Source organism: Pristiophorus japonicus, chromosome 3 (genome assembly GCF_044704955.1).
Source record: "Pristiophorus japonicus isolate sPriJap1 chromosome 3, sPriJap1.hap1, whole genome shotgun sequence".
Classification (NCBI taxonomy): domain Eukaryota; kingdom Metazoa; phylum Chordata; class Chondrichthyes; family Pristiophoridae; genus Pristiophorus; species Pristiophorus japonicus.
The window spans coordinates 34,639,719-34,654,912 of record NC_091979.1 but is presented as its reverse complement, the minus strand read 5'-3'; the positions used below and the strand labels follow the sequence as shown (position 1 = coordinate 34,654,912).

General features: G+C 44.6%; 1 protein-coding gene across 1 annotated transcript in view; it reads left to right on the top strand.

Annotated features, from left to right (window-relative positions):
- LOC139253730 (contactin-associated protein-like 5) overlaps positions 1–15,194 on the top strand; it is a 1,639,232-nt gene that overhangs the window by 904,301 nt on the left and 719,737 nt on the right. The window contains exon 5 of the mRNA XM_070873523.1: positions 10,142–10,345. Coding sequence (XP_070729624.1) covers positions 10,142–10,345 — 204 coding nt within the window. The remainder of the gene's footprint in view (positions 1–10,141; positions 10,346–15,194) is intronic.

Genomic DNA, 15,194 nt, shown 5'->3' with positions numbered 1-15,194 from the left:
GAGTGGGATGGAGTCAGTGGCTAGGGAGTAAAGTTTGTTGTGGGGCGGGGGGTGGGTGGGTGGGGGGTGAACACTAGCTTCAGTCTTCTCAATATTCAATTGGAGAAAATTTCTGCTCATCCAGAACTGGATGTCAGACAACAGTCTGACAATTTAGAGATGGTTGAAGGTTCGAGAGAAGTGGTAGTGAGGTAGAGCTGCATGGCGTCAGCATACATGTGGAAACTGATGCTGTGTTTTCAGATGATGTCATGGAGGGGCAACATTTAGATGAGAAATAGAAGAGAGGGGGGGCAAGGATAGATCAGTGGGGAACACCAGAGGTAATGACGCGTGGGCAGGATGAGAAGCTGTTGCAGGAAACACGGCAGCCAATTTGTTCACAGCAAATTCCCACAAGCAGCAATGAGATCTGATTTTTTTTTTAGTGCTATTGTTTGAGGGATAACTTTTGGAAGGACACCAAGAGCTAGCCCCTGTTCTTCTTCAAACACATCCACCTGAGAAGGCATACAGGGTCTCAATTTAATGTTACATCTGAAATACAGCACCTCGCAGGACTGTGCTGAAGTGCCAGCTGAGATCAATTGCTCAAGTATCTGGAGTGGGGCTTGAAAACACAATCTTCTGACTCAGAGGTGAGAGTGCAAGTAGTGAGTCAGCGTTGACACCTAAAGCAGGGGGAAATCATGCATTTTTGAACAATATTTTTGTTTTTCAGGCTGAACAATTACAGATCAACTAGTAAAATCTTCCAAAGTAAAAACGGGACAGCTTGAAGTGTACAGATCAGTCAACCACTGAAAGCTTAAGAAAGGCTACTGTTTTGGGTGGGACCTTTCATCAGGTTTTGGCATGACCAGGCACGAGCGGTCACTTCATTGTCCAGGTTGGATCTCTGTGGTCTGGCACCCTTGGGACCTGACCGGTGCTGAAACAGAGGATTTTCCGAACCACTGGAGGTCATTATATGATTGTACCGACACACTCTACACAAGTGTGCACCTAGCCTAGGCTTACCGGTTCCTGTAGAGTGCTACTCACCGTTCTCCTGGGCTATCTTCTTCAACCAATCTTGACGCTTAGCAGCACTAGCAACACTTCCACTGCTTGCAGGTATCTTTGAGCCATATTTAGGTGTAAATTAGAGCTAAATAATAGCACAGAGCTCTGAGAGCCAGGATTGCCGGCCGGACGTAAACAAACATCGCGGAAGCACAGGAAACCGGGACGCCACCCACGCAAAGCGGTAGTTCTGCAAAATAATGCCGAACCACGGATGTTTCTGGACCAGAGAGTCCTGGACCAGAGAGGTTCAACCTGTACTGAAAAGAGAAACAGAAATTTGGCAAAGCTGATATAACAAAAAGAAAAATGACAGTAACTTTAAAGATAGATTTTGGGTGGGAATAACTGGCATGTAGTAAAATGTTCTGTTCTTGCAGAACAGTCATAGTGAACTTTTTCTCTTGTACGCAAAGAATGACTAAAAAAATGATTAAGAAAGGGAAGATAGACGATGAAAGTAAGCTAGCACAAAATATAAAAACAGATAGTAAGAGTTTCTACAGGTATATAAATAGAAAAAGAGTGGCTAAAGAAAATGTTGGTCCCTTAGAGGACGAGGCCAGGGAATTAGTAATGGGGAACATGTATATGGCAGAAACTCGAAACAATTAATTTGTATCAGTTTTACAGTAGAGGACACCAACAATATTTCAACAGTGAACAGTCAAAGGGCTATAGGGAGTGAGGATCACAATCATAATCATTAATGAGGCGGTGCTCAGCAAGATAACATCGAATCATAGAATCATAGAAACATAGAAATTAGGTGCAGGAGCAGGCCATTTGACCCTTCGAGCCTGCACCACTATTCAATAAGATCATGGCTGATCATTCAACCTCAGTATCCCTTTTCTGCTTTCTCTCTTTGATCCCTTTGGCTGTAAGGGCAAAATCTATCTCCCTTTTGAATAAATCTAACAAACTGGCCTCAACAACTTTCAGCGGTAGAGAATTCCACAGGTTAACCACTCTCTGATTGAAGAAGTTTCTCCTTATCTCGGTCCTAAATGGCTTACCCATTATTTTTAGACTGTGACCCCTGGTTCTGGAACTCCCCAGCAATGGGAACATTCTTCCTGCCTCTAACGTGTCCAATCCCGTCAGAATTTTATATGTTTCTATGAGATCCCCTCTCATTCTTCTAAATTCCAGTGGATACAAGCACAGTTGATCCAGTCTCTCCTCATTTGTCAGTTCTGCCATCCTGGGAATCAGACTGGTGAATCTTCGCTGTACTCAATAGCAAGAATGTCCTTCCTCAGATTAGGAGATCAAAACTGAACACAATATTCTAGGTGTGGCCTCAGCAAGGCTCTGTACAACTGCAGTAAGACCTCCCTACTCCTATACTCAAATCCTCTAGCTATGAAGGCCAACATGCCATTTGACTACTTCACCGTCTGCTGTACCTGCATGCCAACCTTCAATGACTGATGTACCATGAAACCCAGGTCTCGTTGCACCTCCCCTTTTCCTAATCTGTCACCAATCAGATAATATTCTATCTTCCTGTTTTTGCCACCAAAGTGGATAACCTCACATTTATCCACATTATACTGCATCTGCCATGCATTTGCCCACTCACCTAACCTGTCCAAATCACCCTGCAGCCTCTTAGCATTCTCCTCACAGTTCACACCACCACCCAGCTTAGTGTCATCTGCAAACTTGGAGATATTACACTCAATTCCTTCATCTAAATCATTGATGTAGATTGTAAATAGCTGGGGTCCCAGCACTGAATCCTGCGGCACCCCATTGGTCGCTGCCTGCCATTCTGAAAAGAAAGGATCCGTTTATTTCGAGTCTATGCTTCCTGTCTGCCAAACAGTTTTCTATCCACGTCATTACATTACCCCCAATACCATGTGCTTTAATTTTGCACACCAATCTCTTGTGTGCGACCTTGTCAAAAGCCTTTTGAAAGTCCAAATATACCACATCCACTGGTTCTCCCTTGTCCACATAGTCTGCATCCCAGAGTACTTAAAGAAGTGGCCCTAGAAATAGTAGATGCATTGGTGATCATTTTCCAACAGTCTATCGACTCTGGATCAGTTCCTATGGACTGGAGGGGAGCTAATGTAACATCACTTTTTAAAAAGGGAGGGAGAGAGAAAGCGGGTAATTATAGACTGGTTAGCCTGACATCAGTTGTGGGGAAAATGTTGGAATCAATTATTAAGAATGAAATAGCAGTGCATTTGGAAAGCAGTGACAGGATCGGTCCAAGTCAACATGGATTTATGAAGGGGAAATCATGCTTGAGAAATCTTCTGGAATTTTTTGTAGAGTGGAAAAGGGAGAACCAGTGGATGTGATGTATTTGGACTTTCAAAAGGCTTTTGACAAGGTCCCACACGAGAGATTGGTGTGCAAAATCAAAGCACATGGTATTGGGGATAATGTAATGACGTGAATAGAGAACTGGTTGGCAGACAGGAAGCAGAGAGTCGGGAGAAATTGGTACTTTTCAAAATGGCAGGCAGTGACTGGTAGAGTGCTGCAGGGCTCAGTGCTGGGACCCCAGCTATTTACAATATACATTAATGATTGGGATGAAGGAATTGAGTGTAATATCTCCAAGTTTGCAGATGACACTAAACTGGGTGGTGGCGTGAACTGTGAGGGTGATGCTAGGAGGCTGCAGGGTGACTTGGACAGGTTAGGTGAATGGGAAAATACATGGCAGATGCAGTATAATGTGGATAAATGTGAGGTTATCCACTTTGGGGGCAAAAACACGAAGACAGAATATTATCTGAATGGCGTTAGATTAGGAAAAGGGGAGGTGCAATGAGACCTGGGTGTCATGGTTCATCAGTCATTGAAAGTTGGCATACAGGTATAGCAGGCGGTGAAGAAGGCAAATGGTATGTTGACCTTCATCGCAAGGGGATTTGAGTATAGGAGCAGGGAGGTCTTACTACAGTTGTACAGGGCCTTGGTGAGGCCTCATCTGGAATATTGTGTTCAGTTTTGGCCTCCTAATCTGAGGAAGGACGTTCTTGCTATTGAGGGAGTGCAGCAAAGGTTCACCAGACTGATTCCCGGGATGGCAAGACTGACATATGAGGAGAGACTGGATCAACTGGGCCTTTATACGTTGGAGTTTAGAAGGATGAGAGGGGATCTTATAGAAACATATAAAATTCTGATGGGATGGAACACGTTAGATGTGGGTAGAATGGTCCCGATGTTGGGGAAGTCCAGAACCAGGGGACACAGTCTTAAGATAATGGGTAGGCCATATAGGATTGAGATGAGGAGAAACTTCTTCACTCAGAGAGTTGTTAACCTGTGGAATTCCCTGCCACAGAGAGTTGTTGATGCCAGTTCATTGGATATATTCAATAGGGTGTAAGATATGGCCCTTACGGTCAAGGGGATCAAGGGGTATGGAGAGAAAGCAGGAAAGGGGTACTGAGGGAATAATCAGCCATGATCTTATTGAATGGTGGTGCAGACTCGAAGAGCCGAATGGCCTACTGCTGCACCTATTTTCTATTTTTCTTTGTGAGGGCTGAATGGTCTGCTCCTGCACCTATTTTCTATGTTTCTATGTTTCTATATCATGCACTCTAATCTTTACCAGTGTTGTTCTGCACCTGGCTGCAGAACCCCCAAGAAACTTGCCCCATGGCCTGGTAGCTGACCTTTTCTTGCATGTTCTCTCTGGTGGTATGGCCATAACTTGGCACTCGACTCACCGCAAAGGAACGTGCAGGACAGAGCCTGGTTTTGGCAACAATAACTTAATTCTTTGAGATTAGTTCTGCGAGGGAGTAGGGAAACATTTCAGCAGATTTATCAGATAAGATTTCCCTTCATCACACATGGCATCTCTCTTATCAACTATAGGACAGGCAAGGATTTAGCACTTCTCTGTGATTACATCAGGAGCAGCGAGGTCGGGGCGAAGCAGCAGCGAGAGAATGTAGAGCGACATGATCGGGACCCGGGAGAGGCGTGAGTTCAGAGCCAGAAGCGGCGTGGGCCCAGGGACAGCACGGGCCAGCCCACACTGCGATATGTGTGCGCACTAGGCCCGTGCAGCAAAGCTGGTCTCCAGTTAGTCTTGGGTAATCCTTGCCACGGGACCAAGACCCAGCTCTGTCAAGCCCGTGTGGTGGTTGGTGTGGAAAGGCCACCACACGTGAAAAAAATCCACGCACAGGCATCTTCCACCCTTCAACATGTAGTTTGGGATCTGGAATATTAGGTCCTTCATTGAAATACCTGTGAATTCATTCCTTTTTGGCGTGGAAGTAAGTCATCCTCGTTTCGAGGGACTGCCTATGATGATGTTGTTTACTAGTTTATTACTTGGCCTTTATGATGGCCTGGTAAGTCAGTTGTTCAAAATTATTAGCAATGGATTATTGCCAATGGCTTAAAGCTTTTCTGTAGCTATTTATTCAAAGTAGATGAAAAATAATTCAAGGCATTCTACCCTGCTGCTTCTTACCATATTTTGATTGTTTTATTGTGAGACTTAGGTACTATTGCTCTGAAACTTTCTAGTTAGAGTGTAAGATCTTTTTATTTATTCATGGGATGTGAGCACCATTGGCAATGCCAGCATTTATTGCCCATCCCTAATTGCCTTTGAAAAGGTGGTGGTGAGCTGCCTTCTTGAACCGCTGCAGTCTGTGTAATACTTCAAAATAACTCAGATAATACTAGTCAACTCACCAAAAGAGGGGAATTCAAGCTGAACAATTGCAGAAGAACAAACATACAAAAACAAACTATGCTATCAGTTTTGGTGTGAAACTATTATAAAAACAGTCCCTGAGATCAATTATTTTGTGAAGAAAATTCTATTTTTCTTTTAATCGCAAGCATACATTGTTGTCTCTCTTGGGTTTCTTCTGGATTTTAGTTCCATTAATGCTGATATTTATTAAGAAATCACACATGTAAAACCACTCTTGCACTGAAAAGAAAAATAGTTTCTTGATACTTCAAATATAATGAAAATATACTACTTTCCACAATGAAAATTCATTGATAGTAATTCTAGATTTTTGAAAAAAGAAACCATTTCTTAGGGCAACATTTATGCTAAAAACTTCTCAATAAAACCTTGCATTCCTTACATAATCTGATGTTTGTCTATCTTTAAGACTCACCACAATGAGAACCCTTGGGCTAGTGGGTCAAAACCTTTTGATGAGCAGTCTTGGATTGATGGTCAAGCAGGGCGAGGCAGGCAGGGGAGGGGGTGATGCAGGGAGGGGAGGGGAGGGCGAGGCAGGCAGGGGAGGGGAAGGTGATGCAGGGAGGGGAGGGGAGGGCGAGGCAGGCAGGGGAGGGGAAGGTGATGCAGGGAGGGGAGGGGAGGGCGAGGCAGGCAAGGGGAGGGTGCGATGCAGGGAGGTGTTGGAGTATTTCTTGATCCAATTATTATGCAAAATATTTCAAATATCTCAGAACTTTACAACATTTCACTTGGGAAGAGAGGAAAGAACAAAAGGGAAGGTCTATGATAGGGTGGGAGGCAGCAGAAATTAAATGACACTGTGATGATGGCATAGTTGCTGTTAGAAAAAATAGCGGCAGTGGTCATGATCTGAAATCGTTGAACTCAATGTTGAGTCCAAAAGCCTGTAAAGTGCCCAATTGAAGGAATGCAGCTGGCGATGAATCTATTGCTGTCATTTACAGCTCCTCTAGACTCATCTTTTACTTATTTACAAAAGCAAAATACTGCAGATGCTGGTATATGAAATAAAAACAGAAATGCTGGAAATCTCAGTGGGTCAGGCAAAATCTGTGGAGAAAGAAACAGAGTTAACGTTTCAGATCTGCCCCGCTGAGATTTCCAGCATTTCTATTCTTTTATTGATTTGTTTGTCCCATTACCACTTTAGCTTTGCAACAAATAGTGCGAAAGATTGCAGAATATTAAATTTGAGTTGTGCACTGTGTTCATTTGACACTTGAAGTATCCTCAATCTTTTACACTAGTTCAGCAGTCTCTTCACCCGAAGCCGTCCCTGCCCACAAAACCGGTCACGTGCCCAGGTCAGAAAGGAGAGTTTCTCCCCATTGTGTCATTCGAAGGTTGTCATCCCATTGCGCTCAGATTCTCAGGCGCACAGGCACCTGTGATGACATGTCTCCACCTGACCAGCAGTCAATTGAAGCCACAGGCCTGCTGCTGCAGAAACCAGCGATTTGTTTATAACTTGAAGAATGTCTCATTTCCTGGCGATCACTCTTCTCTTTGGGATCCTTTTCCAGCCATAAATTGATCATGCTATTTCACTGCGCTGATTCGTGGGGGATTTTACGCTTGATCTCATGGCTTTGGGCAGAAACTTGGGCGTAAGCTCAACTCGGCCAAAGCTAATGCAGTGCCAGGTGCATTCTGGACCCAATTTGCCGATTGCCAGCTATTTACAATATACATTAATGATTTACATGAAGGAATTGAATGTAATATCTCTCAGTTTGCAGATGACCCTTAGCTCAGTGGCAGTGTGAGCTGTGAGGAGGGAGCTAAGAGGCTGCAGGGTGATTTGGACAGGTTAGGTGAGTGGGCAAATGCATGGCAGATGCAGTATAATGTGGATAAATGTGAGGCTATCCACTTTCGTGGCAAAAACAGAAGGCAGATTATTATCTGAATGGTGACAGATTAGTAAAAGTGGAGGTGCAACGAGACCTGAGTGACATGGTACATCAGTCATTGAAAGTAGGCATGCAGATACAGCAAGCAGTAAAGAAAGCAAATTGCATATTGGCCTTCAAAGGAAGAGGATTTGAGTATAGGAGCAGGGAGGTCTTACTGCAGGTGTACAGGCCTTGGTGAGACCACACCTTGAGTATTGTGTACAGTTTTGGTCTCCTAATCTGAGGAAGGACATTCTTGCTATTGAGAGAGTGCAGCGAAGGTTCACCAGACTGATTCCCGGGATGGCAGGACTGATCTATGAAGAAAGACTGAATCGACTAGGCTTATATTCACTTGAATGTAGAAGAATGAGAGGGAATCTCATAGAAACATATAAAACCTGTTGGGATTGGACAGGTTACATGCTGGAAGAATGTTCCCGATGTTGGGGAAGTCCAGAACCAAGGATCACAATCTAAGGATAAGGGGTAAGCCATTTAGGACCGAGATGAGGAGAAACTTTTTCACCCAGAGAATTGTGAACATGTGGAATTCTCTACCACAGAAAGCTGTTGAGTCCAGTTCGTTTTGATATATTCAAAATGGAGTAAGATGTGGCCCTTATGGCTAAATGGATCAGGGGGTATGGAGAGAATGCAGGAGTGGGGTACTGAAGCTGCATGATCAGCCATGATCATATTGAATGGTGGTGCAGGCTCGAAGGGCCGAATGGCCTGCTGCTGCACCTATTTTCTATGTTTCTATGCCCCCTTTAGTGGAAACTCCAAGCCATAATCTAGGCTAGCACTTAGGAGCAGCACTGAGGGAATACTGTACTGTTGGAGGTGCCATTTTTCAGGTGGGATGGTAAATCAAGGCCCTGTCTGCCCTCACAGGTGGCTATCCACAACCAAGCTGCAGACTTGTGAATTCCTGGTGGATAATTGGCTTAACCATCATTACCATCAAATCTGGTTGGGCCAATCCTCCAAGATCATCTTGGCAAGCAAAGATAATGCCTAGCTTCTTTTCTCCACCACACTTTAAACTCTGCTCCTGCCCTACCCTCACTTTCAACAGCAGGTGTGATAGGTTCATGAACTTCTTTGTCACTACGATTGAGGCCACCTGTTCAGCTGCCTCTGTTGCTTGTGCCCCCTTTGCTTATCCAGCAAAACAAACCTCCCCTAAGATCCCCGCTACACTAGCCTTGAACCTATATCTTTCTCTCTAGTTTTGTTCCGATCCCCTCTCATGTACTCTCCAAGTTCATCTCAAAGATTAGACCAACGTCCTGTTCCCTTGACTCCACTCCTACTACACTGCTGACCTCCCCACTTTCCTTCCCGGCCTCCATGTGAGCAGACAATGCAAATGCTTTCCCCTCCTTGTGTACTGTCCCCTTCTCGTTCAGAAATCTCATTCTCATGCTTTTCTCAAAAAAGCTCACCGTGAACCCTTCTGTCCTTGCAAACTATTGCTCCATCTTCAATCACCCTGTTCCCATGCTAAACTTGCTGAACAAATTGCCGCCTCGCAAATCCGAGCCCATCTTTCCTGCGATTCCAAGTTTGAAATTCTCCAAATAGGGTTCTGTTCCTGCATAGCTCCAAAAGAGCCTTAACTAAAGTCACAAATTACATATTTCTGTGACTGTGACCATGGTGCATTATCCCTCCTTATCTTTCTTCTGCCCTTGTCACAGTCGACCCCATCATTCTCCTCCAACACTGTTCAAGACACCAGGGGAACGTTCTACTCGACTTCAATGGTACTGTGGGATCTTTTCGGTCCAACTGAGCAGATAAGCTTCTAACCTGAAAGTTACTGTCTCCCACATTACGGTGCACCCTCAGCATTGCGCTGAACTGTCAACTTAGATTATGTGATCAAATCCATCATCATCTGCAGTTGTTCAAAATCGAGGCAGACTTGCTTCTACTCTAAACATGAGTTCTCAGGTGACTGAACAGTCCAATATGAGAATTACCGTCTCTGTCACAGCTGGGGCAGATAGTCATTGAAGGAAAGGGTGGGTGGGGAGTCTGGTTTGCCGAACGCTCCTTCTGCTGCCTGCACTTGTTTTCTGCATGCTCTTGGCGACGAGACTCGAGGTGCTCAGCGCCCTCCCGGATGCTCTTCCTCCACAAGGTGGCTAGATCCCCCTGTGATCAGATATGAGGCTAGTGTCACCGTAAATAAATTAGCACTTATTTGACGCCTAGCGGACGAATTACTGCAGAGGTTGTCTTGATCGGCCTCCATAACGTCAGCAGAAGATCCACAGCCCCCCCCGTCGGAGATGGTGATTCTCCGAGGGTTCCTCTGCTCTTCAGCTGAAGTCACGGTGGCCGTTGATGTGTGCAAATTCAACCCTTTCGTTTCAGCTTTGCCACGAGACAAAAAAGAACTTTTAGAAATTTCACGTTAATTTTTTTTCTTCCTCTGTAGAGTCTGATGTAGCTGACTTTGATGGCAGAAGTTCCCTACTTTACAGATTCAATCAAAAGAGCATGAGCACGGTCAAAGACATAATTTCTTTGAAGTTCAAGACGATGCAAAGTGATGGAGTGATGTTGCATGGAGAAGGACAGCAGGGAGATTGTATCACACTGGAACTAAAGAAAGGAAAACTTTCACTGCAGCTCAATTTAGGTAAGTGTTTCAATATTAAATTGGCAACAAATCAACAACAACGACTTGTATTTTACATAGCACCTTTTACGTAGTGAAATGTCCCAAGGCGCTTCACAGATGTATTATGAGACAAAAAATTTGACACCGAGTTACATAAGGAGAAATGAGGGTAGATGACCAAAAGCTTGGTCAAAGAGGTAGGTTTTAAGAAGCGTCTTGAAGGAGGAAAGAGAGGTGGAGAGGCGGAGAGGTTTAGGCAGGGAATTCCAGAGCTTCATGCCTCGGCAGCAGAAGGCACGGCCACCAATGGTTGAGCGATTATAATCAGGGATGCTCAATAGGGCAGAATTAGAGGAGCACAGATACCTCGGGGAGGGTCGTGGTGCTGGAGGAGATTACAGAGATTGGGAGGTTAAGCATAATCCACTAATCCGTCCAGATTATGTCACCAAGTGGTAGCATATAGATGAGGCAGAGGAAGGGGCCAAGGGTTGATCTTTAAGAGGGAACAATGTGGGGGTGGGAAAAGCAGTCATTGATGGCAATGCTCTGGCAACGATTGGATAGATAAGATTGGAACCAAGCAAGGTCAGTGCAAGTGCGATTGAAACCAAAGAAGGATAGTGTGATTGACCGTGTCAAAGGATTCAGTAAGTTCGAGGAGGATGAGGAGGGAGAAAGCACCACAGACAGTTACTGAGGATGGTGGTTACATTCACTGCTGTTAACGGAGTGTAAGCATAACTGGAGACTGTACAGGTTTTGGTAAAGCCACACCTGGAGTACTGCGTACAGTTTTGGTCTCCGTATTTAAGGAAGGATATACTTGCATTGGAGACTGTTCAGAGAAGGTTTACTAGATTGATTCCGGAGATGAGGGGCTTGAATTATGAGGATAGGTTGAGTAGGTTGGGCCTATGCTCATTGGAGTTCAGAAGAATGAGAGGTGATCTTATTGAAACATATAAGGTAATGAGGGGGCTTAACAAGGTAGATGCAGAGAGGATATTTCCACTCATAGGGGAAACTAAACTCGGGGACATAGTCTCAGAATAAGGGGCCGCTCATTTAAAACTGAGATGAGGAGAAATTTCTTCTCTCAGAGGGTTGTAAATCTATGGAATTCTCTGCCCCAGAGAGCAGTGGAGGCTGGGTCATTGGATATATTTAAGGAGGAGATAGACAGATTTATGAGCGATAAAGGAGTAAAGGATTATGGGAAGCAGGCAGGGTAGTGGAACTGAGTCCATGATCAGATCAGCCATGATCTTATTGAATGGCAGAGCAGGCTTGATGGGCCAAATGGCCTAATCTTGCTCTTATTCCTTATGTTCTTTTGTTCTTATGAGAGATTGCAACCCGGAATTTTGGGAATGATGGATCTGGGAGGGGACAAAACGTTCAATGAATTTAGAGAGGTTGACAACGGCACAAGTGTTTTCAAGGACAAAGGGAACGAGGGTGGAATTTTTTGAATGAGAGAGTGATGACGTTAGTTTTGAAAGGGACGTGGACAGTATCTGAGCAAAGGAAACCATTTACAATGTCAACTAGCATAAGAGCCAGGAAGGGAAGTTGGGCAATCAGCAGTTTAGTGGGAATGTGGTCAATGGAGCATGAAGTGGATCCCATGGACAAGGTGAACTCAGAGCGTCTATGAAGAGAGATAGCAGAAACACTCGAAAAAAAGGCAGCTTGTGGCTAAAATGGGTGGAGCCTTGGGACAGGTTTGACTTGATGAACTAATGATTTCAATCTAAATGACAATGAAGGTCATGAGAACCTCAAACCAGGCTTTGGCGGTGTGGCTAAAGGAGGCAATGGAGAGGCTTTAAGGAGATGGTTGGGAGTGGCAATAAGAAGCTGAGGGCTATCGTTATTTACAGGATGAGTAGTGGACGGTTTTTGCAGAGAGCAGTGAGGCCCACTCTCACTTCATGTGGTCCAGTCAGCTGTGGTGATGGCTGGCCAAGCCAGTTGTGCATGAGATACCCTCAGATCTACACCCTTTGGACAAAAAGGTGTGGAGCCGGGGTGATACTGGGGTCATGACTGTGATGGGAGAGAATAAAGATTTTGCTGGGGCAAGTGTGCGAAAGGTGAAGGTGAGTGAGTGATCGAGCAAATCAGTGACTGCACATGTATTGTGGTGAATCGACGAACAAAAGACTAGGCAGTTTTATGTCACTTGGGGAGATGCGGGTGGAGAGGAATGCAAGGAAATAAATTGAGATGGTCTCGTCGTTAATTGAGAATCGAGATGCCATTACAGAATGGGGAAGGTCGAAAGAACAAGTCAGAGAATTTAGATGGTTTATGTAGGCGAGGAGCGTGGTGAATTCAGAGGAGAAAAGGCAAAGGTAGCTGAGATGGATGAGGATGAGGATTCGTTTAGTTCAGAGGCTGAGGGATGACACGAAGGAGGATATCGCTGTGAGAAAAAGGGGATGGGGTCTGCGGGGGCGGTAGGCAATTAAGATTTTAAAGGAGAATTGCGTGGGGTGGAACAAGGTGAAATGCTTAAAGGAAATGAAGCGGGAGAGACCAAAGTGTGACTTGGTGCTGGAGCCCATACAGTAACCATCATCATCATAGGCAGTTCCTCGGGATCAAGGAAGACTTGCTTCCACTCTTAACATGAGTTCTTAGGTGGCTGTACAGTCCAATACCACAGTCTTTGGTACAGGTGGGACAAATAGTCGTTGAAGGAATGGGTGGGTGGGACTGGTTTGCCGCACGCTCTTTCTGCTGCCTGCGCTTGATTTCTGCCTGCTCTCGGCGACGAGACTCGAGGAGCTCAGCACCCTCCCGGATGCACTTCCTCCACTTGGGGCAGTCTTTGGCCAGGGACTAACAGGTATCAATTGGGATGTTGCACTTTATCAGCCACTGCACAGCCCTGGACAACGTGGACCACTTTCCTTATCTCGGGCGCCTCCTATCAACAAGAGCAGGCATTGAAGATGAGGTCCAATACCATCTCCAGTGCACTAGTGCAGCCTTCGGCCGCCTGAGGAAAGTGTGTGAAGACTAGGCCCTCAAAACTGTCACCAAGCTCATGGTCTATAGGACTGTAGTAATACCAGCCCTCCTGTATGGCTCAGAAACATTGACCATGAAAGCAGACACCTCAAGTTACTGGAGAAATACCACTAACGATGTCTCCGCAAGATCCTACAAATCCCCTGGGAGGACAGACACACCAACGTTAGAGTCCTTGTCCAGGCCAACATCCCCAGTATTGAATCACTGACCACACTTGATCAGCTCCACTGTGTAGGCCACATAATTCGCATGCCAGACTCAAGACTCCCAAAGCAAGTGCTCTACTCGGAGCTCCTTCTCGGCAAGTGAGCCAAACGTGGGCAGCAGAAACGTTGCAAGATACAGTAACAATAGCAATATGGACAGAGCAGGTGGTTGAAAGCATAATGAAGCAGTGAGACTTAGATGAGGAGCAAGATGTCTTCACCAATTAGTTAAGTTTCAGTGAAAGCCAGGATCTCAATGCAATCATCTACAAAAACGTTGTGGGTGGCAAGGGATTGTTTCGCAAGTGTATAGACAGTCTGAAGGGAAGGGTTGCAAAATGTACTGCAACAGAGTCAGCACCTGAAAGAGAAAAATAGGCAAAAGTTCAAAATAATGAGGCTTTTGATAGGATAGATAGGGACACGCTATGTCCATTTTTTGGTAGAGGTCATTATTTCATTACCAAACACAGCGAAGGAAAAGATTGGGAGAATCTTATTTTTCACATCGGTTTTTGGGACATGGAATGCTCCTACCAGAAACAGTTTTAGAAGTAGAGCCCATAATAGCTTTAAAAAGTGATGTGGATAAAAGAGGGTATCGGGAAAGGGCAGGCGAAAGAGACAAAGCAGAAAACGGACACAGGTATAACGAAGCGAATGGGCAGACACATGGCAGATGAAAATTAATAAAGATTCTAAAGTAGTCCATTTTGAAGTTGGAAGAACGAGGAGAGGAAATATAAACTAAATGATACAATTTTAATGGGGGTGCAGGTACAGAGAGACCTGGAGTTTGCATACACCGATCTTTGAAGGTGTCGGGACAAGTTGATAAAGCTGTTAAAAAAACATATGTGATCCGTTGCTTTGTTAATACAGGTTTGGAGTGCAAAAGCGAGGAATTTATGCTAAATCTTTATAAACTAGTCAGGCTTTAGCTAGAGTATTGTGTCCAATGCTGAGCACCACACTGTGGAAGGATGTCAAGGCCATAGACGTGATTTACCAGAATGATATCAGGGAGGAGGGCATTCAGGTATATGAAGAGACTTGAGAAGCTGGCTTTGTTCTCCTCAGAGCAGAGAAGGTTAAGGGGAGATTTAACAGAGACATTCGAAATTATGAGAGGTTTTGATTGAGTAAATAAGGAGAAACTGTTTGGACGGGCAAAAGGGTTCATGACCAGTGGACATAGATTTAAGATAACTGGCAAAAGAACTTTGTTTCGTAGTGAGTTAGTTTCTAGAATGCACGATCAGAATCAATAAGAACTTGCAAAAGGGAATTGGATACATACTTGAAAAGGTAGCAACAGCAGGACTTTGGGGAAAAGAGCTGGAGAGGCACAATGGTCCGAAAGGCCTCCTACTGGGTTGTAAGGTTTTTTGATTCTATGAATGGACTCCTATTCTTCTGTAAAATTCAATATTTCTGGTGGATTTCCACCATTTGAAATTTTTCAAATCAGTTTTCTCTATTGATTTCACAGTTCCAGTATACATACCCTGTATATATATATTTTTATTAAATAGCTCGGCTGGATTTCCATTTCTGAGGCAATAGCTTCATGCATTCCTTTCAAAGGAGCAGCTTGTTGGATGGTTCATTGATTT